The sequence below is a fragment of the Sus scrofa genome, chromosome 7 (assembly GCF_054392235.1).
Source record: "Sus scrofa isolate SSC_HxYL_T2T_F1_AM1 chromosome 7, Sscrofa_HxYL_maternal_Yorkshire_Landrace_v2.0, whole genome shotgun sequence".
Taxonomy (NCBI): domain Eukaryota; kingdom Metazoa; phylum Chordata; class Mammalia; order Artiodactyla; family Suidae; genus Sus; species Sus scrofa.
In genome coordinates this window covers 40,435,115-40,460,904 of record NC_139389.1, presented here as the reverse complement: position 1 = coordinate 40,460,904, position 25,790 = coordinate 40,435,115, and the positions used below count along the sequence as shown (strand labels likewise).

The following is a 25,790-nucleotide window of genomic DNA, read 5'->3' as shown; positions in this document are numbered from 1 at the left end:
GAGCCTGAGATTTTCAGGGGAACAGCTCTAAGGCTCTGCTTCCTGCTGGGTTCTCTGCTGCCCTGGATACCAAGCTGGTCTGATCCAGGCAGAGAAATGACCTCAGGACCCCAGGACATCTTTCATTTGTAGATGTTTGTTTCAAGTAGGCACTAGAGGTGGGCAGGGGGGAGGGGAGGCAGAACCATACACACTGTCCCCTGGGGCAGAGAAGTGTGACAGGGGAGTGACTTCCTGGAGAGAAGCCTGAGGCAAAGTCCTGAGGGATAGGGGGATTTTCTCTAGGGAGGAGAAAGGAGAAAGGGTGGGCCTTTTCCGCCAAGGCTCTGAAAGAAGCACATGGAAGTTCCCAGGCCAGGGATCAAACCTGCATCCTCATGGATACTAGTCAGGTTCTTAACTCACTGAGCCACAACAGGAATTCCCTCTTCTTTTTTTAAACAGACATTATTTTTTAGAGCAGGTTTAGATTTACAGAAAAGTGCTGCTCAAAGTACGGAGGGCTCCATACACTCTCTCCCTCCCACCTCCATCCAAGGGTTCCCCTAATATTAAATATTAACATCTCACATTAATGTGGTACATTTGTTACAATTGATGAACCAATATCAGTACATTATTAAAAAAAAGTCCAGGAGTTCCCATCGTGGCTCAGCAGTTAACAAACCTGGCTAGCATCCATGAGGACTCCAGTTCGATCCCTGGCCTCCCTCAGTGGGTTAAGGATCCGGCGTTGCAGTGAGCTGCAGTGCAGGTCGCAGATGCGGCTCAGATTCTGCATTGCTGTGGCTGTGGCGTAGGCTGGTGGCCACAGCTCTGATTGGACCCCTAGCCTGGGAACCTCCATATGCTGTGGGTATGGCTCTAAGGCAGAAAGAAAGAAGGAAGGAAGGAAGGGAGGGAGGAAGGAAGGGAGAAAGAAAAGTCCACAGCTTACTTGAGGGTTCATTCTTTGTGTTATACAGCTCCATTGGTTGTGACAAATGCATGATGTCATGTATCCACCATTACGTCATTCAGAATAGTGTCACTGCTCTAAAAATGCCCTGATGGAGCCTCGCTTTTAACTTCTCTAGAATGAGAGTGTGAAACTCATCTAAAGCCCCTCAGTCTCCCATCAAAGTTTCTAATTTAGGCCTTTTGACAAATTAAGTGGTAGTGAAATCAAATGTTTCTCTAAATGTTGTTTGACAGTCATCAGAATCACCAGGCTTGGGTTTGTGTGAGGGGGTGTCCTCATTCAAATGCTCTAGGGTCTCAACCCCAGATTTGTTAAATTAGAATCCCACGGGTAGAGCCTAGGAATCCCACCCACAGCCTATGGAAGTTCCTGGGCCAGGGATCAAATCCCAGCCAGAGCTGCAACTTATGCCACAGCTGCAGCAACACCTTAACCCACTGCACTGGGCCTGGGATTGGACCAGCACCTTCACAGAGATAAGCTGGATCATTAATCCCCTGCGCCACAGTGGGAACTCCCCAGGAATCTGCATTTAAACCAGGCTCTGGTGCATAGGGATGTTTGAGACCCACCCTGCCCAGGGCAGCAGGATCCACTGGACTAATCTCCTGCCTGACTCCTTGCTCTTGGGAATTTGTTCCACCAAAGTTTCGAAACCTAAACAGAAAAATCCGATCTGTCATCAGGTTAAAGCTCAGGAGAGATGTTCAATTCCCCAAAAGGGAAAGGAGCAAGACCGTTTTTTCTGGAAAAAGCCCATTTTGCTTTCTGCAGCTCCCAGTCACCAAGCCTGCTGTCGTTTCCTATCCTGATTGCTGATCACTCACCCAAAATAACCTGCACGCAGCGTCTCACCAGCTGCAGTGCTCTGTAACTCCCCTAATTTAGCAGCCAGACATGTTTGGCTCCACAATAAAGGGGCTCTGGGAGGGTGCCCCTCCCTCATGGCCAACTGTACTGTGTTGAATAGTGTACCCCCCCAAGTTCACGGCCATCCAGAACCTCAGAACATGACTTTATTTGAAAATGAGTTCCCTTCATGTCTCAGTGGTTAACGAACTCGACTAGGATTCATGAGGATTCGGCTTTGATCCCTGGTTTCGCTCAGTGGGCTAAGGATCTGGCATTGCTGTGAGCTGTGGCGTAGGTCACAGATGCAGCTTGGATCCTGTACTGCTATGCTCTGGTGTAGGCTGGTGGCTGTAGCTCTGATTCCACCCCTAGCCTGGAAATTTCCATATGCCATGGGTGTGGCCCTAAAAAAAAAAGATATTTGCAGATGTAATTAGTAAGGATTAAGACCAGACTGGATTAGAGTGGGTCCTAAATTCAGTGATGTTCTTGTAAGACCTTCCCAAGACTGATACACACGGGGGAGAAGGCCGTGCAAAGACAGAGGCAGAGGCAGAGGCGGGGGAAGCAGCTGTAGCCTAAGAGCACCAGAGACTCCAAGAGCCACCAGAATCTAAAAACAGGCCAGGAGGGATTCTAACCTAGAACATTCAGAGGGAACATGGCCCTGCCAACACCTTGACTTCAGACACCTTTTTTTTTTAAGGCCGCATCTGCAGCATCTGTAGATTCCCAGGCCAGGGGTCAAATTGGAGCTGCAGCTGCCGGGCTGCACCACAGCCACAGCAACCCCAGATCCAAGCCACCTCTGCAACCTACACCATAGCTCACAGCAATGCCAGATCCTTAACCCACTAAGCAAGGCCAGGGATCGAACCTACATCCTCATGGATATCAGTCGGGTTCATAACCTACTGAACCACAACAGGAACTCCTTGATTTCAGATGTCTAACCTCCAGAACTGTGAGAATAAACCTCTATTATTTTAAGCCACCCAGTTCGTGGTAATTTATGATGCAACCCTAGCACACTCATACATCAGCATTGCCCTAGCCCCCTGCCCTGGTTCGGCCCACCCCTCAGCCCCAAGAAGGGCAGGACCCCTCACATAGGCAGTTCTCCAGAAGGGTGCTTTAATGAGGCCAGTTATGATCAGAGCCGTTTTCTCCCAACCAACCACTCTCTGTATCTATGAGGCCTGTTTCCTACACCAGGACAACAGCCCTCTCTCCTCCACTTGGAAGGCTGCAGTCCACGTGGAAACACTAGTAGTGACAAATAAATAGGGGTCCCAGGGGCAGCGGCTGGCAGGTGGTGCCATGTGGTGGTTCCTGGGCTCAGCTGAGGGTGGGGCTCGACAGGTCACTGCAACTTCATGCCGCTCCGGCGCCTCGAGTCCTTCCGGGCAATGGGGCTGAAGTTCGCAATCTCCTTGTAGATGTGCTCTGAGAAAGGCAGGGCAGTTCAAGGTGGGTAGGGCATGCTGGGGGCAAGAGAGAAACAACCTCCCCAGCAGACACAGCGTGGAGCAGGAAGTCAGCCCAGCTCAGGGAGAAAGAAGTGCATGCAGGAGGCGATGCCTGCTCAGAGGAGGGGAGTCTCCAGGAGGGTGTTGGAGCCAAGGAGGCAGAGGGGGGAAGGGGCCTGAGGCCCCCGCTCTTACGCTTCCATTCATCCACTGTGAGTTTCTCATGCTCTAAGGAATCATCAAGTGGCTGCTGGGCCTCTGTCTCCTCCTCGGGGTCCCGGAAGGGTTCAAAGAAGGGGTGGGTGAGCGCCTGCGAGGCTGTCAGGCGCTTGTCCACGTCCAGTTCTAGCATCTTCTCCAGCAGGTCTGTAGCTGCAGCAATGGAGTGTGAGCCTTGCAGCCCAGGCCGGGGAGAGCCCGCCTGCTGAGATGGCCCTTGGGCCCCAAGACTCACCCTGGGGGCTGGCACGCGGGAAGAGCTGAGAGAAATCCTTCTTAGGGCTCTGTGGCAGGGACTGGATGTAGGATTTGGCCTGGAAGACAGAAAAGCCCTGAGTAATCCCCAGCTGGCAGCTCCTCAGGGCTCAGGCCATGGAGTATGGAGCAGGGACCCCCAGAAAAGCCCCCGCACAGGGCTGAAGGCTCAGGTCAGAATCCAAGGGGAGGTAAAGGCCAGAGCCCTTGCCAGGGCAGAGGGGAGGCCCAGGTGAGCCTACTTCCACAAAGGCCTGCGGCTCACCTGATCCTAGTCAGCCCCGCGCACAGCCCCGGCCCGCCTGGGCCCCTCTGCCACTCACTGCTTTGTCTTTCAGCTTCTGCACAAACTCGGTGCCTGGCACCCCGGTCACCTTCAGGATCTGGGTCAGTTGGTCCAGGTCTTGGCAGCAGGTTAAGGCTCAGCCTCATGCCCTGGGGGCGGGTCTGAAGCCACCCTCCCCACCACGCCTCTATCAAGCCCACCCCAAAGCGTGGACCATCCAAGCTCCAGGAGCTCGCCTCCCCCTGCTTCAGGAGGGGAGGTTCTACTTCTGGGCTCAGGTCTCTGGAAGGCTGCTCGCTCGCCATGCTGGGTTAAAGGTCCCTCCCCACAAATGCTCCTGCATGGGTCACCTTCCCAGCCTCACCCCACCCATTCCTTTGTCATCGTCTCCCCTCCCACTCTGAGTTTCGCAGCACAGACCCCACATCTTCTCCTAGTCCCTGCACAGCACACACAGGAGCTTATTTTGTGTGTGCATGGTGCCAAAATGCCAAGTGTTTCCTGCATGTGGTGGAATGACAGGTGACTAGTTTTCATCATTTTGCTTCTCTGCATTTTCTTTTTTTTTTAAATAGCCATACCTGAGGCATGTGGAAATTCCCAGGCTACGAGTTGAATCGGAGCTGTAACTGCCGGTCTACACCACAGCCACAGCAACACAGGATCTGAGCCCTGTCTGAGACCTACACTGCAGCTCACAGCAACACCAGATCCTTAACCCACTGAGCCACAAAGGGAACTCTGCTTCTCTGCATTTTGAAATTGTTCCACAAAGGAGAGGTTTAAATAATAAAGTGTCTGCTAAATGGAGTTTGGCTTTTCCAGCAAAGGATACAGTCTTTCCCCTTGAATAGAGTTTTCCCAGTTAGCATCTCTGCCATGATACAGCCCACAGACCAGATGTCCACTGCAGAGGGCGGGAGAGGAAGTGTCACCTGGACTGGCTGACCAGGACCCAGCAGTGAGTCACCCCACAGTTACCTGGATGACTTGGGGCAGCTGCCAGCGAAGATACCACACACACACCCCCCTGCCGCCCCCTGCTCCTCGCCCTGGGCATCTGACCACTGACCAGTCTGGTTGTAGTGCATCCAGCTGAGGATCACCTCAGGGGCCCGGTACCAGCGGGTCACCACGTAGCCAGTCATCTCTGCATCTGCAGGCCGAGCCAGCCCAAAATCCAAGATCTAACTCGGGCACATGGGAAAAAGGAGCTTGCTGAGGTGAAGAGCCTCTCGGGGCAGCTTCTGGGGGCTCCCGGGAGTGAGGGGCCCACCCAAACCCCAGGCTGACCCTGCCTGGGTCCACTCACCTTCAGCTCGCAGTCCTCATTCACAGCGAGGTTGCCTGGCTTCAGGTCCTAGATGGGGAGAGAGCAAGCACTGGGCAGAGGCAGAGATGGAAGCTGTCCCCACTTGGCTGCCACCCAGCATGCGCCCTCGGCCAGGCCCCTTCCCCTCTCTGGGTGCTGATTCCCTGTGCAGAATGAGGATTGGACTAGGTGTCCTCCGGGGCCATTCAGCTCAAAAACGTGCCTGACTATTGGAGCCTAAAACACTCAGCTCAGTACTTGCAACATTTTCCTAGAAAGTTCTCCAGAACACAGCAATTCCCAGGCCAAGGCTGGGTCTGAAAAATCCACATTCCCTGCTCCTTCCACCTCCCCTCATCCCCCCAACAGGAGAACCGCCCCCCCCCAGTGGGTGGGGCCTCTGAGACAGCAGGGAAAGCACTCACCCTGTGGACCACCCCAGCGGAGTGGATGTACTGTGTCGGGGAGACAGAGAGAGAAGGGTGAGTCCAGTGCCCAGCTTTCCCACCAGGTGTTTCAGGCTGGCTCAGAGCTCTCATCTGCCCTGTCACAGCGGCTCTCCCAGCCTCCCCAAACCCCAGGTCTCAACAGCAAGCCCCCCTCCTCTGCCATCTTACAGGCTCCCACCCACCTTTAGACCCTTGAGCATCTGATACACCAGGTACTGGATCTTGTCCTCACTGAACTCCATCCCCATGATCTTCTGCAGGTCTGTCTGCATGAAGGGCATCACCAGGTAGCTGAAAGGCATGAGGGCTTCTTGAACAGTCCCCAGGCCCACCCAGCCCAGGCATGAGCTCAGAGGAGGGGCGAGGAGCTGGGGCAGAACAGGGGCCTTAGAAATGACCTCTGTGTGAACCAGCCCCACCACAGCCCACCAGACCCCTGTGCAGGGGGCCTCCTGGATCCCAGCCTGGGCCAGGGGGCCACCCAGCTGGCAGACCTCAGGGTAAGTACTTCATCGGGAGCTGCTCAGAGAAACCCCAAAGGTACCCCTCCACACCCCACAGAAAGCCTGGCTGTGAGTTAGAAACATCTGCCAGTATTTCCTTCTGCTTCTGTACAAATATTTTCTCCCCCAGAGGTTCATGCCCTGCTAAGATGGCTCCTCAAACATCCAAAAAGTTCTCCATCCAAGAAGGAAACAATAAAACAGTTTCCAGGAGAGTGAAGAAGGAAGGAGGTAGCCCAGCCAAGGCACCTTCTTAGTGGGATTGCAAAACAGGTCCAGGTCAGCAAAATGCAATTATTATGCAACAAAGTAACAGCGAAGTCCAGAACAAAAAGGGATGAAGATCATAAAAGGAATTTAAAAAGAGAAAAGAAAAGGATGCAGAGGCCATCTCCAGGAGCCTATGACTTTTGGAGCCTTCTTCCACCTTGATCACACCCGCTCCAGGACCAGACCGCTCCAGGCACAGGCCCCTCCCACCTTGAGTGTCACCTCTACGTGATTCTCAGCTGATGAACTTGCTCAAATCTCCCTGTGCTACAACCACCTTCCCCTGACCTTGTTTCTACAAGTAACCATCCCTTCTCTCTCTCCCTCCCCCATCAAACTTCTAGAGAGAGTAGTCCTCACCTCTTGACCCCACTGCCTTCACTTCCGGTTCCCTGAGGACCTGGCATCTGCTTCTGCCCCACAGCCAGCACTGCTGGAACCAAGGTCACCAGTGACAGTCCAGCACACACAGCCATGGCTCCCTTTCTTTCTATTGAAACCCCAGCAAAGTCTGACACTCTTTCAAGATTCTCTGCCGCTCCTACCACTGAGCAGGCTCTCTCAGCTCTCCACCTGCTTGGCCTCCTGTGCCTTTAATGCTGACATCTTCATCAGCAGTATCTCTCTCTCTCTCTTTTTTTTTTTTTTTTTTTTTTGTCTTTTTACCTTTTCTAGGGCTGCTCTTGCGGCATATGGAAGTTTCCAGGCTAGGGGTCTAATCGGAGCTGTAGCCACCGGCCTACACCAGAGCCACAGCAACATGGGATCCAAGCCACGTCTGCAACCTGCACTGCAGCTCACAGCAATGCTGGATCCTTAACCCACTGAGAAAGGTCAGGGATCTCACCCGCAACCTCATGGTTCCTAGTCGGATTCATTAATCACTGAGCCACGACAGGAACTCCAGCAGTATCTCTTCAGGTTCTGCACTAGCCAGTCCCTGGGCTTTGGCTGCCATCCACAGGCGGTTATTCCGGCCTAAATCCACATCCCTGGCCCAGACCTTCCTAAGGTCCAGATTTATTTGCAGCTGCTGATTAAACACTTGAATGTTCATGGGCCTTTCAAAAATGAGGTGTCCAAAATGGAGTTCCCATTGTGATTTATCAGTAACAAACCCAACTAGTATCCACGGGATACGGGTTCGACCCCTGGCCTTGTTCACTGGGTTAAGGATCGGGCTTTGCTGTGAGCTGTGGTGTAGGACACAGACAGCTAGGATCTGGTGTTGCTGTGGCTGTGGCATAGGCAGGCAGCTACAGCTCTGATTCGACCTCTAGCCTGGGAACTTCCACATGCCATGGGTGCGGCCCTAAAGAAAAAGAAAAAAAAATGGAGCTCCTTATCTCTCTCCCAAGATCTATTCCTCAACCTTGTATTTCACACAGGACCCGGCATCCCCTGACCCCTGCCACTTTGCCCAGCCACTGCATCCCAAGGGACACAGCATCCTGACAGTTGTGCCTCCCAGTGGGTCTCACGTCTGCTCTCGGATCCGTCACTTCTATTTAGATCAAGGGCTGGGCCTTGACCTTTTCAGCCTCCCAGAGCTGCTCCCAGCTCTTTTCTAGCTGCCACCAGAGCCCCTCCCCCAACCCTGGTCTGACCACATCACTTCCCTGCTCCAAACTCCCTCGGACCTGAGGCTGCCTGTGGGATCAAGTCAGGACTTGGCCTAAACAAACCAGCCGCTGGCCTCCACTAGCCACACTGAACTCAATATTGCCCAAAGGGTCCAGTGTCTGTCATGCATCGGGGACCTTTGCTGGTGCAGTTCCTTCAGCCTGGGTTGCCTCAACCCCTGCTGCCTCAGGGCAAATGTATGCTCACCCATCTGGACTGAGTTCAAGTTGACTCCTCTGTAGAGCCTGCTGAGGCAACTTGCAGTTGCCAGCGCTCTTCCCAGACCTGGGCACTGACCACCACAGCCAATATTCACCACCGCCACCCCCAAGGGGCCGGTCCATTTTCAATTCCCAATGCAAAGCCCAGCAGCTAGGAAAAACTTCCATTCAAAATCACTTCATTAAATTGAAAATAAAAGCATCCTCACAAAGAAACCTGCAGCTGCAATTGAAATAGGATTGACCAAAAAATTCACCTTCCTAAAGTTCCTAAATTTTAGACCAGGCACACATTGGCAAAGCTGTGCACTGAACAACAAAATTCCCTTCCTTCCTCCCTTCTGTCTTTTTAGGGCCACACTCGCAGCATATGGAGATTCCCAGGCTAGGGGTCAAATAAGAGCTGTACCTGCCAGCCTACCCCACAACCACAGCAGCACTGGATCCAAGGCTCATTTGCGACCTATACCAGAGCTCACGGCAATGCTGGATCCTTAACCCGCTGAGCAAAGCCAGGGATTGAACCTGCAGCGTCATGGATCCTAGTCAGGTTCTTAACCCACTAAGCCACCAGGGGAACTCTGAGCAACTAAATTTTCTCATTCTTTGTCCATCAGCCAGAGGTGGCCAAGGCTTCCTGATCCTCACTTCATGCTAGGAAAAGCCCCAAGGTCCAGACCCACATCTGTGTCCCCAGGAAATGGCAAGGTAGGTTGATTTGAATCCTGTGGACACTGCCCTGGTGTCTCTGTGGTGTTAAACTGGGTAGAGCAAAGCCATCTGATTAGCAGATGGCTCTGTGTCAGGCAAGCAGCCTACAAAGCCCCTCCCTCCCACTTCTCCCTACCTGCCTTTCTCTCCACCCTTGGCTGAAAGAACCTCTCTATAGCCCAAAGGCCCAGGGACTCCTGGGACAGGAAGCCCCTCCCTACCCAGAAGAGAGAGTCTGGTCCCTCCCCTTCTGGGCTTGCAAATGTACGGGAACCCGGCAAGGCCCTACTCACAAGTCGTGGAAGTTACGCAGGGAAGAGGCTGGGGTGAAGACATCCAGGAGCCCGATGACCTGGGAAGAAGGTTACCAGTGAGGGCTAGGCAGCCCCTGCAGCCCTCTGCTACCTCCTGGGGCTCTAGCCCTGTCCGGGACCATCTGCCCTTTCCTAAAACACCATCTCCAGCAGGAGGCAGGTTCCCCACCTTCTTGGAGGCAGTCAAAGGGGCGACGGGAGAGTCTGTAGGGCACAGTGATGGAGTCAAGCCGGGGAGAAGGGGAGGTGGACCTTCTTGCCTCACTGACCCCAAGTCTGCTGTTCGGGACAAGCAGCACAAACCCACTCTCAGTGTAAGCAGGGACCCATGAATGGTAAAAGGACTCAAGGGGAGAAGAGAGAGGGGGCCTTGCAGCCAGCAGGCTCCCTGCCCCTGACCTTGGGTCTCTCACCACATCCAGCCATGCCTGCTGAAGGGTGGTTTGGGTCTGGGGGCAAGCTTACCCTGGCTGGAGGCCATGGGGGAGGGTTTGCTGAAGAGGCCTGGGGCTTTAAATGTGCACAGTATTTTGAAATCATTATTTTAAATGTTTGCCTTCCATTCTAGGTATCCTGCAGCAGGCCCAGCACTGAGTCACTACTTTTCCTGGCTCTTTCAATCGGACAGGACAGCCTACAGATTAGGGCCTGGAGCCAGGCTGCCTGGGTCAAATCCCAGCTCTGCCATTGATTAACCATATAATCCTTGAGTCTGTGCCTCAGTTTCCCCATCTGTACTTGGGAGTAATGGTATTTATGTGATAGTGTGAGGATTAAACAAGTTAGTTGCATGTAGAGTTCCTAGAACTGCGCTGGGCACATAGTAAGTCCCCGATGAGTATCCCTTATTGTTGTTATTATTATTATCAGGGTCACATGTGGAAACAACATTAAGGAGGATTCTGGGCACCAGCTCTTCGATCTAGAACAACTACAAGGAGCACCTCACAAGGTTCGTTCTGCTCCACTGCCAGAAATTCTCCTTGCACCCTTTCTGGGAAGTAGGCAGGGTGGGTCCTGGCACCCGGTTTTAATTATTAGGTGAGAATCAAGGGTCAGAGGAGCCAGGAAATTCTTCCTTTGCTCCCCGCACCCTCCAGGGCCTTCTCCCCACACGTGGAGGGGCCTAGCCAGGTCTCTGGGACCCCCTCCCCTCTGTCTTCCCCAGGCAGCCCCCCAGCCCAGCCTACGTTCTCATGCTGCATGTGTTTCAGCAGCATCAGCTCCCGGTAGGCGCGCTTGGCAAAGATCTCAGACTGGAAGGGCCGGCTCAGCTTCTTGATGGCCACCTTCTCCCCCGACCGCTTGTCAATGGCTGAGCTGTGGAGGCACAGGCAGGTCAGCAGGCAGCGGCTTCCTCGGACTCACCCCAGCCTCTCCCAGTCAGCAGTCTAGGCTGGGGTGGTGGTGAAGCCCCACCTCCTGGACTGTGAGGGGGCAGCTGAGAGCACAGTGGGGTGGGAGGTGGAAGATGGAGAGGGAGCGGGCAGAATCTGAGAGGTGTGCAGCAAGGGTTCAGACACAGGTGAATGCCAACAGGACCCAGAGCAACTTGGCAAGTCCCTTCTTGTTTGGGCCTCAGTGTACCCGTTTGTAACAATGGGGATTCGCCCGCATGAACTCTGGGGTCCCGGGTAAGGTTCAAGTCCTGAAGAAACAGATCCAGTCCTAGTTCAACCCACAGAGACCCCTGCCAAGCCGGTGATTAAAGTGAGATGGCGCCTGAGGCTTCCCGCTCCTTCCCGGCTTCGCAGCCCAGCCGGCCGCCTTCTCCTGGGGTTCAGCCTAGAAAAGCACCCGCCAAGGACTTCCAAGCCCGCAGGGCTTTGGGCCTTGGGGTCCTCTATCAAGCTGGTAGGCGCCCAGCCTCGAGAGCTCAGCAGGACAGGGGACAGCGGAGGCGGGTCCGGGAAGAGGGCACTGGCTGGGCCCCGGCTCATCCGGAGATTCCACCGGCGTCCGGGTGCCCGGGCGCCCGCCGGCGTTTCGTCCCGAGGCCCCAGACGCCTCCCGCGCCCCTCCGCGGGCGCGCAGGCCCGGGGGTCTCACCACACTGCACCGTAGGCCCCGCTGCCTACGTTCGTCAGGGACACGTAGGTCTTGGGCAGCTCCCAGGCGGTCTTGTTGACGTCCTGCTTGTAGAAACCCCTTTTCCGGGTGAGGCTCATCCCGGGCACTCAATCTTCGCGGCCTCCAGCGCGGTGGCTGCGATCGCCGCCCGCCAGGCTCTCAGCACCGGTCCCCCCCACCCCGCCCGCGGTCCCCGCCGTGCCCTCCCCGCGCCGCCTGCTCCTCCCCCGCGAGGGCGGGGGCCCGGGCCGCGCGGCCCACCTGCCGGCTCGCCCAGGTGCGCCGCTGCCCCGCCCAGGCCTGCCCGACGGCTCGCGCGCGGAGCCCCAGATTTCCGCCAGCCCGGGAGTGGTGGGCGGGGCCCCGGCACAGAGCAGCCAGGAGCGGCAGGTGCGCTGCCCTGCAGGAAGGGGTGCTTTCCTCCTCCATGAGCTGGGCCGGGGGCCGGGGGCCCGAGCGACCCAGGGGCTCCCTGGGCAAGAGGGCGGGAGGACAGGGCTTCCTGGCTCCCTCAAGCGCGGGACTCTGTAGGAAGATCTCCCAGAGATTTTGGAAACCATTTTGGAAAATAAAACCAAACTCCACAACTTTGACTATGGAAGTATGGAAAGTTTCAAACATATACAGAGGTAGATAATAGCTCAGTGCTTCTCACATTTGAATGTGCACATGGATCCCCTGACGTGTTATTAAGTACAGATTCTGATTCAGAAGGTCGGGAAAGAAGCCAAGATTCTGCATTTCTAACCACCTCCTAGGCTCAGGGGATCCCGGGACTGCACTGTGATAGAGAGGTTTTAACGACCCTGCCTGACCTCAGTCCCAGCTTCAACAATGTCAACTCTTGGTCAGTTTTGTTTCCTCTACATACACCCACCCACTCCATCATTCTGAAGCAAAACCAGGCAGTATATCATTTCACCCACAAATATTTTCGTGTCTCTAAAGATAAGGATTATTTTAAAAGCACAACCACAATATCCTTTTTTACACCTAAAGTTAATTAACTAATTCTGTAATACCAACTATCTAGTCTAGGTTCAAATTTCCTGTTTTGAATGGGGTTTTTGCTGGCCTTCTAATTCCATGAGAGGGCAATGACAAGTCAGGGTCTTCTGCCACCTGTGTCTGATGGCTTGTGCAGCCCGAGGAAGATTCTGTGCTCAAATTAAATCACAGAGGTCTCTGAGGAACAGGGTCGGGGCAGAAAATGGCCACAAGAAATCCAGTTGCCTGGCCTGGCTTGTCTGACCCCCTGCTGGCCTGGGGTTGCGGAAAGGGTGGGGACCACTTGCTTCACTTTGTCAACAGGAGAGAAGAAGGAAAGGAACTAGCTTGTGGCCTACAGAAAGCTGGGGGCCCTCCCTAGGAAGTCTTCAGAACCCAAACCCTGTGCCAAGCCCTTCCTGTGCAGTCCTGGAAGACCACTGGGGGTGTGGGGGAGGGGTGCTTGAACCCCACGGAAATGCCCATCGGGCATTGCAGGCAGGGACACTGTCTTATTCATATCCAGCACCTAGTAGGATATCAAAAACTATGTGGCGAATGAATGGAAGAGTCAGCCCATTAGAAATGAAAGAAATACTTACTTAATGAACACTTGGGCTTGCCATGTACCAGTCATTATTCTAAGTGTTTTACATACACAGCTCCCTTAATCCTGGTAAGAGGTCTATGAGTCAGTACTATTATCCTCATTTTAGAGATGAGGAACCTGAGGTATAGAATGGTTAAGTCACTTGCCCTAGGTCACACAGCTGGTAAGGGCCAGAGCTGGGTTGAAGATGCTAGGACCACCGAATTCAAGGTTCCGAGGTTATGCAGCATTTCTGGGTTGAGAGGCATTGCTCCTTAAAGGAGATTGGCGTGTTTCAAATCATTTGCCTCATCCATCATAAGGACATGTCTACTGATCAAACCACATCTCCCTCGTTCATCCCACCCTGGGGATCTGACACATTCTCTAACCTCTCCCCCTTCCACTCCCTCCTCCAGCCCTGAGACCCTGGGAGAGAAAAGGGTAGGGACTATGAGCCTGGAAGGGCTGCAGGAGGTTCAGACCCTTGATCGCTTCTTGGCCTTTTGGCTAAGATATCGAGTGTGGAGTTTTGGACCTTTGGGGTTGGTACTGTAACCGAGCAGGACCCTGGGAGGCCTCCCCAGAGTTGACCTCCACTCATGTCCTCCACCTGTCTTTTTATTTACAGAAAAACTTTACTCAAAGAACAAATTTAATCAGAAAAGTAAGAAAATACAGAGAAAAAGGAAAACAGTAATAATAACTTAGCCTCAACAAAGTCAAGGACCTTCAGTTCTTCAAAGACTATAGATAATATTCTGAGCCGTGTGCTTGGCGCTGTTTGGCAGGTGCTGAAGCCCCACCAGGTGGAGGAAATCAACTGGATGCTGCCCACATGCATGCAGACCCCAGACCAGTTGGAACCAGAAGGTTCATGACGCCGATTCCCAGTGACCTCCTCACCCACCCATCAGGGAAATGTCCCCAAGCTGATCACACCCTGCTCCTCAAACACTGTAAGACTCCTCACTATCCCCTCCAACGGGGGTCCCAAGTCCTTGAGGCACTAGCCTGCTGTGTTCCCCTCTTTGTCTGGCCATGAAAGCTACTTTTTCTGTTTCTTCCAACTCTGTCTCTGTGTTTCTCTTTGTCATCAGGAACAGAGGTGGCCAAGATTTCGGCAACAGTAGTGCCGGTGGAAGCCTCTCTGACTCTGAAGTTTGGGCAGGATCCCGAAAGCCAGAGTCGAGGGCTGGGCACAGGCAAGAGAGAGTTGTCCAGGAGACTCAAGTTTCCTTCTGGTTTGAGGATCCTGTTCTCCAGGGCAGGGACCGGCCATGAGCCTCTGCGTTGTGTGTCTGCCTAAGCATGAAGAGGTGAGCTCAGAGAGGTGAGGAATACCAGGGAAGCGCTCATTGCCCAAGTGGGTGCAATCCTGCAAGGGCATGAGCTGGCCACTCAGGCTATGGCTCCAGATGCCTCTTAAGCAATGGTCAGGAAGTGACTCAGGCCTCAGACTCTATGACAGTGACCCCCATCTCTGGCCTCCTCAGCCATACCTGTGTTTACTCTGCAGTAAGACAGCCTTGGAGAGATGTACCTTGGACGGTCCTGGCTGGGAAGTCATGAATGGAAGTGGAAGAGGTTGGGGTCACCGGGAACATCCCTGGGGCTCTCTCCTCTTTGAGCTCCAAGGCCCCCCTGCTCTTCTGCTCCCAGACACTGGCACAATGTCATTGCCTTGGTTTCTGCCCTCTTACCATCCAGGTGGGGGGTTAGGAAACCAAGCTGGGAAGGAGACCCTAATTCCCGTCCTGCCTCTGAACTACTGGCCGTGTGATCCTGGGCAAAATACCTTCCCCTCTCTGAGTTCAGTGTCCTCCCAATAAGAGGGACATGATATTAAAGCATGACAAGTGTATACATATATATTGTCTTTTTAGGGCTACACCCTTGGCATATGGAAGTTCCCAGGCTAGGGGTCGAATTGGAGCTGGAGCTGCAGCTGCCAGCCTACATCACAGCCACAGCAACGCCAGATCCTTAACCCACCGAGTGGGGCCTGGGATGGAACCCGCGTCCTCATGGATACTAGTCGGTTCATTAACGCTGAGCTACGACGGGAACTCCAGCATGACAAGTATATTTGAAGAGTCCTGGGGCTGCGTTATCCCCGGTGCAGACTACCAACAGCCCAGTGAGGCAGGGACTGTTGGTGCCTCCAGCCAAAGAGCCCCAGACACAGCTGTGGGTGAGCAAGCTGGGTTTGTCACTCTTGGCACCGAGGGAGAACAGGCATGTGGGGAGACATCTCAGGAAGAGGGTATTGAAAGGACCTAGTGTAAGGTTTGCAAGGTTCGGTGATTTGGTGGAAGGTATAAGGAAGCTGGACTTTGTTGTGCATTTAGTGGAGATGATTCTGTGATTAGGTATCTTAGTAAATCTTGCCCGGAAGGAGGGCCAGCGAGAATGGGGAGAGGGCAGCTGTCTTCACGCAGAGTAGCTTTCAGATGGGGGTGTTTGGTCATGCTTGTGGTTAGGACGATATTTGTGTTTTATCTGTGCTCAGATGTGATTACAGAGTGTCTTGTTTTTGTCTTGATCCATTGTGGTCACAGATGGCCTTGTCTGCGTTCAACAGAGCACATCCAGATAAACTGTGCCAGGCCAGCTTGAAGTGACGCCAAGGCCTGGCTGATGGGAGGTCCCAGATGTCAGGATAGCCTTATTCCATGAGTACAGCTGGAGAAACTGAGGCCCAGAGGCATTAAATAATTTGCCCAAGGTCGCATGACCGAGAAGGTGGTGGATGTGGTCTTGGATCCTGGTGTCCTGCTCCAGAATCTGCTCGTTTACCACCACCCAGACTGCCTGGTGCCCAGCAAGTACCCGAGAAGTGCCTGTTCTTGTAGAGCTGTCTTCCTAGCAAGCCTGAGCCTCTGCGGGGCAGGGGCATAGGGTTTAGGAGCTTACTGACTGGCTTCTTAGAAACTGAGACAAAGCCCCATGTGATTAGGAGGCTGGCTGCCCATGTCGCCATCCTGGCCACCCAGGCGGCATCTTGCCTCAGAGATATGGCAGCTCCTTGAACACTGAAGTCCTCTCTGTCCCAAATGGCAGAGCCAGCATTTCAAATTCTTGCCATGATTGGCTGTGAGATCTCTCCAAAAAGAGAGATCCTGACCTGCCTGGGGTCCCACAGGCATGAAACGGCAAGGGGGCCCCAAGCTCTGGCCCCAATTCTGAGAGGTTCTCGTGCTGCTTAGGGGCTTTCAAAACTCCACAGAAAATTTGAGCCGCAAGGAGGTGGGACGGTGCCAAGGGAAGCCCTGCTGCACGTGGGGGCTGCTCTGTAGCTTAAGTTAGTTAACCACAGACAAGTTAGCCTCTCTAAGTCTTAGTTTTCTCATCTGTAAAATGGGAGTAACAATACCTACCCACCTCCTGGGGCCGTCATGAGGACTAAAAGAGATGACAGGAGAAGTGTCTAATCAGGTGTCTGGCACATAGTTCGTGCTTACCACTTGCTCCTTTCTCAGTGCTGCTTCACCCTCAGCCCAGCCCCTTTGCTGTGCAGACCCTGTCACAGAAGCAGCTCCCTAGTCGGCTCCAACTCACATCTCCTTTATCAAGTTTTCTGCCAAATACCAAGCCCGAGGATTCATTCACCCATTCATTCACCATTTACTGTGTGCCAGGGACAGACATAGGTGCTGGGGATGTAGCAGAAACACAACAGTGAAAAATCCCTGCCATGTGGAGCTGACGTTCTAGTGGGGGAGGCAGATGAGAAACCAATGAACAAATCGATGGTACTGGGTTGAACCACATGAAATGGCTGATATTTGACAATTTTATATGGTTCAACCAAATGTAAGGGCAGTTAGTGTTAAGTGCCAGGAAGAAGTGAGTGCCAAGTGAGGACATAAAGAAGGATGGAGGGTCAGGGTGGCAGGGATGCGACCTTGGGCAGCAGCCCAACGGGCAATGGAGTGAGCCATGCGGATCTCTGGGGGAGGAGCCGGTGTCTGCCTTCCAGACTTTTCCACTCCGGTTCTCACATCTGACCTGCGTTCAGCCTCATTCCCCCTGTGCCACCCCTATCCTAACAATCTCTGCTAGGACCTCCAGCTCAGAACACCTGGGACAGCTTACTGGCCTCCAGCTTACTGGGCCATCTTTCCCCAGTACCACTTCCCCGTTCAGGGGACTTAGGGCCTGAACAGAACATCCATCCCAAGAGCAGATTATCAGACACCTCTTTCTCACAGGCGCCCCTTAACTGTACCAGCTGTTCCCTCAGGTTCCCCGCCTCCACTGTGCTGCCCCGGCCTCACTCCCGCCCTCAGTGTTAGCTCCCCCTGGTGGATGACAGGGGTAGAGACCACTCTGCTGGAGAGGCTGCTCCCCGCCACAAAGTGGGCTTCCCCTCCTCACACCCTAAAGCGCCGGCACCCTCAAGGCCCCCTCTATTCCCCTCTATTCTCCCCCTCTATTCCCCCCCAAGACCCACCGCCCTTCACCCTACCTACAGGATGGGCCCTCCTGTGCTTGACTCTTTGAATACGTGACCTGAGGTCTGTCTGGTGATATTCCAGGGACGTTGAGGTCTCTGCTTTGAGCTCTGCATTGTCCTTTGTAGCCTTCATCACACTTTTTTTTTCCCCCCACACCAGCAGTTTGTGGAAGTTTGTGACCCAGGGATTGAGCCCATACTACAGATGTAGCCAGAGCTGTTTGTGGAAGTTTGTGACCCAGGGATTGAGCCCATACTACAGATGTAGCCAGAGCTGCAGCAATGACAATGCTGGATCTTTAACCTGCTGAGCCACCAGGGAACTCCCATCACACTCTTAATTAATCTGCATTGTCCTCTGTGAGGTGTCCGTCTCCACCACTTGTCTATGAGGGCAATGACAGTGTCTTGGTCACTGCTGAGCCCTTGTGACCATGCTGGCCCCCCTAGGTACTCAGTAAATAATGAATGAATGAATGAATGAACCAAAGATTTTTGGGTTTCTTGTGTGTACAAGAGGCAGTGAAAGGATATGGTTTGAGACCTGGGTGGTGGAGCTGAGGGGGCATCAGTAGAGGGGCGTCCTTGGAATCCATGCACTGTGGGGCGTCTGGGTGTGTAGTCGCTGTCAGCTGGGCCCCATCTGTCCTCGAAGTCTAGCTTTCACTGTTCTCTCCTTGTCCCCTGAGGCAAATGTGTTATGCTGTGTGTGCAGTGGTAAAAAGACTCTTAAAACCCGGGTGTGCAAACTGAATTTGGGGACTTCCTCTGTCCCCAAGAATTTGCATCAAACTTTATTCCAAAGCAGCACCTTCCCTGTTTCTAGTCCTCACTGCTCCCATTGAGCTTCTAGGTAAGCCAGACCCTCCACCCTCTGGAATTGCCCTTCCCTCCTGGTCTTTAAAGTTAGACTGTGAACTCATCTCTTCACTCCTGAGTGAACTGCATACCCACCCACCCCAAGACCCCACTCACCCTGTACACACCCTCCCGAACCCATGACCCTGGCTGCCCCTTGCCACGTACCCCAGGCTTCATGACACCCACATTCTTGGGTGAACTTGTACTCTTCTGAGCCAGTGGAGAGTAGCTGGGGACTGGGAGGCATAGCTGGATTTGAATCTCATGCCAACACAAAGATCTGTGTGACCTTGAGCAGGTGAATGCTTGTCTCTGAGCCTCCTCCTCAGTACAATGGGAGAGCAACACCCACCTGACAGAGGAATTTTTTTTTTTTTTCAGGTTTGCAGGCATGGCATATGGACGTTTCCAGGCTAGGGGTTGAATCAGAGCTGCAGCTGCCGGCCCAAGCCACAGCCACAGCCACACCAGATCCAAGCCAAGTCTGCAACCTACACCACAGCTCACAACAATGCCAGATCCTTAACCCACTGAGCGAGGCCAGGGATCAAACCCACGTCCTCATGGATGCTAGTTGAGCTCGTTACTGCTGAGCCACGAGAGGAACTTCCCTCCTTTCCCACTTTCCTTCAAGCCCTTATACATCCCTTATGTATATCATGTCTATGAAGGGAGGCGTTTTGTTTGTTTTGTTTGTTGCTGAATCTCAAGTTCCTGGCATACACTGGCTAAATGGCAGGTACACAGTAGGGGCTTTAGAAATGGGAGCTACTGTGATTACCAAACTTTTTTTTTTTGGTCTTTTTGTCTTTTTAGGGCCGTACCCGCGGCATATGGAGGTTCCCAGGCTAGGAGTCCAGTCGGAGCTGCGTCTGCCGGCCTACACGACAGCTCACGGAAATGCTGGATCCTTTACCCACTGAGCAAGGCTAGGGTTCGAACCTGTGTCCTCATGCATGCTAGTCAGGTTTGTTAACTGCTGAACCATGATGGGAACTCTGACATTTGTTTTTTGTTTTGTCTTTAAGGGCTGCTCCCATGGCATATGGAGGTTTCCAAATTAGGGGTCAAATCGGAGCTGCCAACCTACACCACAACCACAGCAATGCAGGATCTGAGCCACCAATACCACAGCTCAAGGCAACGTCAGATCCTTAACCCACTCAGGGATCAAACCTGAGTCTTCATGGATATTAGTCAGGTTCATTACTGCTGAGCCATGATGGGAACTCCTATCTTATTTGTTTGCACGTTCATGCCTGGGGCAGCCCTGGCTCCAATGACCTGCCAAACTGCGGTAACAGGGCCACTGTGATTCCTGGGCTGCTGTGTGATCTGCTCCAGGCAGAGGAGGCCGAGCACCTGAGGACACCTCAGAAGCCTGCCTTCTAGGCCAGAGGTCACTCCATAGGCCTGTTCCACCACTGCTGTATAAACAGCCAGGACAAGTGGATCATCCCCAAGCTCCTCGTCAGCTAAAAAGAAAAAAAAAAAAAAAAAATTCCAGAACAGACTAGGAGGGCTACTGCCTTGGCAGAGGCTTGGGCTCCGATTCCAACTCTGTCTCTAACTTGCCGTGTGACCTTAAGTAAGTCACACAGCCTCTCTGGGCACTTGGTTTCCTATTTCATGTATTTAACACATTCTGAGAGACCACTAATTTCTTGCCGAAAATTGTACTGAGAGTTTATGTACCTGTAACTCATTTAATTCTCTCAAGAACCCTATGGGATGCGTTAATAACCTCCTCCATTTTGTGTACGACATAAGGCACAGAGAGATGAAGTGTCTTGCCCAAGGTCGCATAGCTAATGAAGAAATAGCAGAGCCAGGATTCAAGCCCAGAAGTTTCACTGCAGAGTCCATGCTGGTACCCGCTCTGCTCAGCTGCACTGATGGTGCCTGTAAAGGGCCAGCCTTTGCCTGTTAGGAATCTGAATTCACTTTTTATGGTGCCTCTATTATGTGACACACATTCATTTTCCTAAAGGCTCCATTTGCCGTCCTTAAACAAGAATCTCCCTTCCTGCTCTTCTCCAAATCGAATAACTGCATCCCCCTTATTTTCAGAAGGAAACCGCCTGTGGTGGGTGGGGTAGGGGCCCCGAGGCTTAGTGTTTGTTGATCTTCGTGGTGTATATACCTCAACACAGCCAAGTTCACGTTACCAACCTGATGTCACTGAAAGAGTTGAGAGGAGGTGCACATTTCAACTCCCAAGAGCCACCGTGAGCAGCGCCAGGGCACCGCTGTCAGCCCAAGCCAACGTGTGGCAACCGGGGTAAGGGACCTCTCACCTGCTTCCCAGGCTCTGCCTGGCCTCCACTCCCTCACACTTCCTAACCCAGAGGGCACTGGGGCTCCAACTCAGCGAGAAGGTGCACCAGCTGAGCAGGTGTGACTGGCGGACCAGCTGGGATTAACCATCCTGGCTAGAGCAGCCTTGCCTCCCTGTCACTCCCCACCCCTGGGACTCCCTGATGCCTTTGGGATTGAGTTTAAACATGTTTTTGTTTGTTTGTTGTTCTTGGGTTTTTGATTTTCTTTTTTTTGCTTTTTGGGGCCATACCCGTGCCATATGGAGGTTCCCAGGCTAGAGGTCCAATCGGAGCTGTAGCTGCCAGCCTACACCACAACCACAGCAATGTGGAATCTGAGGCTCATCTGTGTCCTACCCCACAGCTAATGGCAATGCTGGATCCTTAACCCACTGAGTGAGGCCAGGGATTGAACCCACAACCTCATGGTTTCTAGTTGGATTCCTTTCTGCTATACCATGACAGGAATTCCTTGTTTCGTTTTTGTTTTTGTTTTTCTTTTTAGGGCCACACCTGCAGGATATGGAAGTTCCCAGGCTAGGGGTCAAATCGGAGCTGCAGCCACCAGCCTACACCACGGCCACATCAATGCTGGATCCGGACCAGGTCTGTGACTTAGACCACAGATCACAGCAACTCCAGATCCTTAACCCACTGAGCGAGGCTGGGAATCAAACCAGCATCCTCATGGAAACTAGTCAGGTTCTTAACCTGTTGAGCCATAACAGGAACTCCAAAACCTCCAAGCCTGTTGGACAAGGCTTGGCCCCATCTGAATCCTGCCCTTCCTGTTAACTGGATCCTCCAAAGCGTCTATGCAGAAACGACCCCCCCCCTTCTGATCCTGTCATGAGCATCTCCTTACTTGGCCCCATCACCACACCTTTGCTTGAGCTGTTGCCTGTCTGGAATGCCATTCCTCTGCTTTGCCAAGGAGGAGAGGACCTTCCTGCCTGGAGGCCTGGCTCAGCAGCACTTCCTGGGGCTGGCTTTGTAGCCGCTCCACCCCATGGGCCCCTCAAGCCTTTGATTCCTGCAGGCTCCAGACTCAGTGGCCTCAGATCTGAGGTGACAGTTACCTTTCAGACACAACTAAACTGTACATATCTTGAGGGCTTAAGTGTCTTACTTCTCTCTGTCCTCGGTACCTGCTCAGCAGTGCGTTGTAAAGCCCTAATCCATCTGACCAGATTTTGCTGAACATTTGTCAGGACACTGAGGGTACATGGACCGATGTCACATACCCCGTCCTCGGGAAGCTCATTCCCTCGTGAGGGAGGCAAACAAGGAAGTGACAATATGCTGTCACCTGCAGGTGGGGGCATAAACTGGCTACCAACTTATAGGAGAATTATTTGGCAATTTGTTAGCAAAATGGTAAAAATACACATTTCTTTTTTCTTTTTCTTTTTTGCAACTGCACCTGCAGCATATGGAAGTTCCTGGGCCAGGGATTGAATCCAAGCTGCAGCTGTGACCTACACCACAGCTCAGTAATGCCGAGCTCACTTTAACTCACTGTGCTGGGCGGGGGACTGAACCCATGCCTCTGCAGTGATTTGAGCTGCTGCAGCCAGTTTCTTAACCCAAGGGAGCACACACTATGACTGTATTGTTTATCTTCTATATCACTAAAGAGGTGTTTCCAGCATCCTGAGAAGAGTACAGAGAAAAAAAAAAAGCCTGGATGGCTTGTTCCAGATTTGGAAAGTTGGTGCTTATTATTCCCATATGTGCTTCTTACTTGTGCTATAGGTCCATGTATCTATAAATACATCAAACTAGATAATTCTGCAATTTCCTTTTTCTTTTTCTTTTTTTGCTATTTCTTTGGGCCGCTCCCACGGCATATGGAGGTTCCCAGACTAGGGGTCGAATCGGAGCTGTAGCCACTGGCCTACGCCAGAGCCACAGCAACGCAGGATCCGAGCTGCATCTGCAACCTACACCACAGCTCACGGCAATGCCGGATTGTTAACCCACTGAGCAATGGCAGGGACCGAACCCGCAACCTCATGGTGGGATTCGTTAACCACTGCGCCACGACAGGAACTCCGCAATTTCCTTTTTCATTCAAGATGGTTGGTGAGATCCGCCCATGTTGATTTAGTCTAGCTCAGAATTCTCAACCTTGGCACCAGTGACTTACATTTGGGGCCTGATAATGCTCAGTTGTCATGGGGGTGAGGGGCGGTCCTGTGCATCATAGAAGCATCGCTGGTCTCTGCCCACTAGATGCCAAGAGCTCACCGTTCACTCTCCAGTGTCTCCAGACATTGCCAACTGTCCCTGGGCCACAGACAAAATCTGGTGGGTGGAGGGGGGCAAAGTCATGCTAGTTCATTTGTTCTCACTGCTGTGTGTCCTATTTCATCACAGGAATGCCTACAATTTATTTTCCTATTCTCCCACTGATGGATTTTGAGGTTTGTTGCAGTTTTTGTTTTTCGATTTTTTTTCCTCTGTTGAGTGAAAAGTTCCCACACCCATTTCCTTGAGCCCTAGGAGTTCCCAGGTGGTCTAAGTTAGGATTCAGTGCTTTCACTGCTGTGGCCCAGGTTCAATCCCTGGTCTGGGAACTGAGATCCCACATCAAGCTGCTGCACAACATGGCCACAAAAAAAAAAAAAAAAAAAAAAAAAGATCCTCACTTCCTTGAGCCCATATGGGAAAGTTTCTCTGGAATAATTAACAAGAAGAAGCAGGGTCACAGGAATGTGTAGCATCCACTCTTACAAAATCCAGCCAAGGTGCTTCCAGTGTATAAAGTTTTGCAGTTTTTGTGTCATCAGAGTCATTAGCCTTTCCCTGATGATATCTGGGCATTGTGATATGCTCCCAACACCTTCTCCATTTAAGTCTCTGATTTGCCTGGAAGTGAATGTGGCTAAAGGGAGGAAAGGTGTCCAGTTGTTTCAACACCATTTCTTGACACAGATGACTGAATACTATGCCTTTGTTTTATAAAAGTTACATATTTTTACAGATTCAGGACATTTTCTAAACCAACCTGCCAATTTTCTTTTACACCCACCTGCCATTTCTACGTAGTGGGATAGCTAGTTAACATTAAAAAATTTTCAAAAATAAACATATTTTATCTGTGTCATGAAAGATTAATAACTATATATAAAATAATGAACAAGGACCTACTGTGTAGCACTGGGAACTCTACTCAATATTCTGTAGTAATCTATATGGGAAAATAATGAAAAAGAATGGCGATATATATATCTGACTCACTTTGCTATACATCCGAAAATAATACAAAAAAAAATAATAATATGTAGTTAGAAATATGTAGTAAAAATAATATGTAGTTAGAAAAAGTAACATGATTAGTGCTTTGACACCAGTAAGCCTAGTGCAAATTGCAAAAACCCATGGAGGGGGCCCCTGACTGCAGCTGAGGCTGGGTGGGGCTCATGGGGGTGTGGGGAGGACAGCCTCCAGACGGGGACACTCTCTACCACAGCACTTTGTCAGCAGCAAAAAATCACCTCCTCTGGGCAGGGCCCAGACCATCAGCTGGCCACGCCTGCGCGAGGGCCAGGCGGAAATGGGCCTTCACGTAATGGCAGTGGACGGTGACTTCACACCTCCCACCAGGAAGCAGATGGCTCAGTCGGCAGCCCTGCAGGTGGAGCCGGCTGATCAGGTCAAGGTAACACCCTGGAAGACACAGGCTTTGGAGTCCCACCAAGAAATCTCAGCCCCTGTCCCTGAGTGTGAGGGAGGTGAGTCAAAGATCCGCCTGGCTCAGAAATGGCCACAAGCAACACGCTCAGAGACTCTGCTTTGTGGTACCGGCGGCGGGTGTTGTGTGGGGGGGGAGTGGTACAGTCATCGTCTACAGCGTCTTCCCCCATTAGAAAGTCAACGCTGACTTATTTTTTCCCGTGTTCACAGTGCCTGAAGGTTCCCCAGTAGCTGTTTGTGGGATGGCTGAATGAGGGTGCCTGTTACCTCAAGGACTTCCAATTCCATTGATATTTTCACTTTATTATTATTATTTTTTTAGGGCCACACCTGCAGCATATGGAAGTTTCCAGGCTAGAGGTCAAATCAGAGTTGCACCTGCCAGCCTATACCACAGCCACAGCAACGAGGGATCTGAGTCACATCTGCATCCTAAGCCACAGCTCATGGCAATGCTGGATCCTTAGTTAACCCACTGAGTGAGGCCAGGGATTAAACCCAAATCCTCATGGATCCTAATCTGGTTCAAAATCCACTGTGCCATAATGGGAACTCTGGATATTTTCACTTTAAAGTGGCAGATGGTTGGGGAAACAGAAATTATCGGGATCACGGCCCTCAGCCATCTTCAGTAATCTTTTGATCTTGTTCCAACTCATTAAATTGCTGTGCATCCAGCTTGAATTACACAGCAAGATGGAGCCAAGAGAAGCAGAAACTAATTTTAACACTTATCTCTTTTTAAACTGGGAACTGCCACACAGAACTATTTCTTAGCTCGGGCAGATAATCTGTACGTATTTGGTTTCTTTCTTTAGATGGTCTCTGCTTTTAAAGATTGTCAATTGTGAAAACAGGAAGCAGAGAACAAGATGCTTTGCAAGTGATTAAAAGATGATGGATCCAATCTCAGTCAAAGATTGGATGCCTACTGTGTACAAGGTAGCTTGCTAGGTGATAGGGATACCGAGGTGCACAAGCCTGTGCCCTTGAGGATATACACCCCTCAGCTAACATTTATCAATCACTTACTGTATGCCAAGCATTTTACATACTCATTTAATCCTGACAATGACCTGCGAAGTAAGTTCAAAGAGATAAATAAATTACCCAAGATTGTACCACTAGGAGACAGACAGGCTGGTATTTGAACTTAGGCAGCCTGGCTCCAGACGGTGTCCTTCACCTTCATGTGTTTTTTCTCTTGAGCAAACACCAGACAGTGACAGAGCAATGTTATCAGTGCCACCACTGATCAATGTAGATAAGTACAAAAAAAGTGCATAAAAGCCACACCAAACCCAAGCTTGGGGAGGCTCCAGGAAGGTTTACAGAAGTTAGCCCAGAGGAGTGGGAAGGAGA

At 52.0% G+C, this 25,790-nt stretch overlaps 1 protein-coding gene and 1 long non-coding RNA gene across 9 annotated transcripts; one reads left to right on the top strand and one right to left on the bottom strand.

Moving 5' to 3' along the window:
- Window positions 1-2,925: 2,925 nt before the first annotated feature.
- On the bottom strand, window positions 2,926-11,695 carry MAPK13 (mitogen-activated protein kinase 13). Of its 8 annotated transcripts, none has more exons than XM_021098635.2 (13): window positions 11,495-11,695; window positions 11,033-11,093; window positions 10,636-10,765; window positions 9,425-9,483; window positions 5,986-6,094; window positions 5,780-5,809; window positions 5,355-5,402; window positions 5,115-5,229; window positions 4,878-4,949; window positions 4,080-4,159; window positions 3,737-3,815; window positions 3,478-3,654; window positions 2,926-3,259 (listed from the first exon to the last, which is right to left on the bottom strand). In XM_021098635.2, the coding sequence occupies exons 3-13, from the start codon at window positions 10,663-10,665 to the stop codon at window positions 3,177-3,179; spliced, it is 882 nt and encodes a 293-aa protein (XP_020954294.1). In that variant the 5' UTR covers window positions 10,666-10,765; window positions 11,033-11,093; window positions 11,495-11,695; the 3' UTR covers window positions 2,926-3,176. The 8 variants fall into 8 exon arrangements, 7 of the variants coding, with proteins under 7 accessions (XP_020954294.1, XP_084824085.1, XP_084824088.1 ...); XM_084967959.1 differs by having other exon boundaries at window positions 5,986-6,069; XM_084967962.1 differs by having other exon boundaries at window positions 11,524-11,668.
- Window positions 6,064-14,161, top strand: LOC110261511 (uncharacterized). The gene is made up of 4 exons (XR_014810058.1): window positions 6,064-6,303; window positions 9,038-9,128; window positions 10,316-10,397; window positions 13,883-14,161. It is a non-coding gene; the product is annotated as an uncharacterized LOC110261511 (long non-coding RNA).
- Window positions 14,162-25,790: the final 11,629 nt, after the last annotated feature.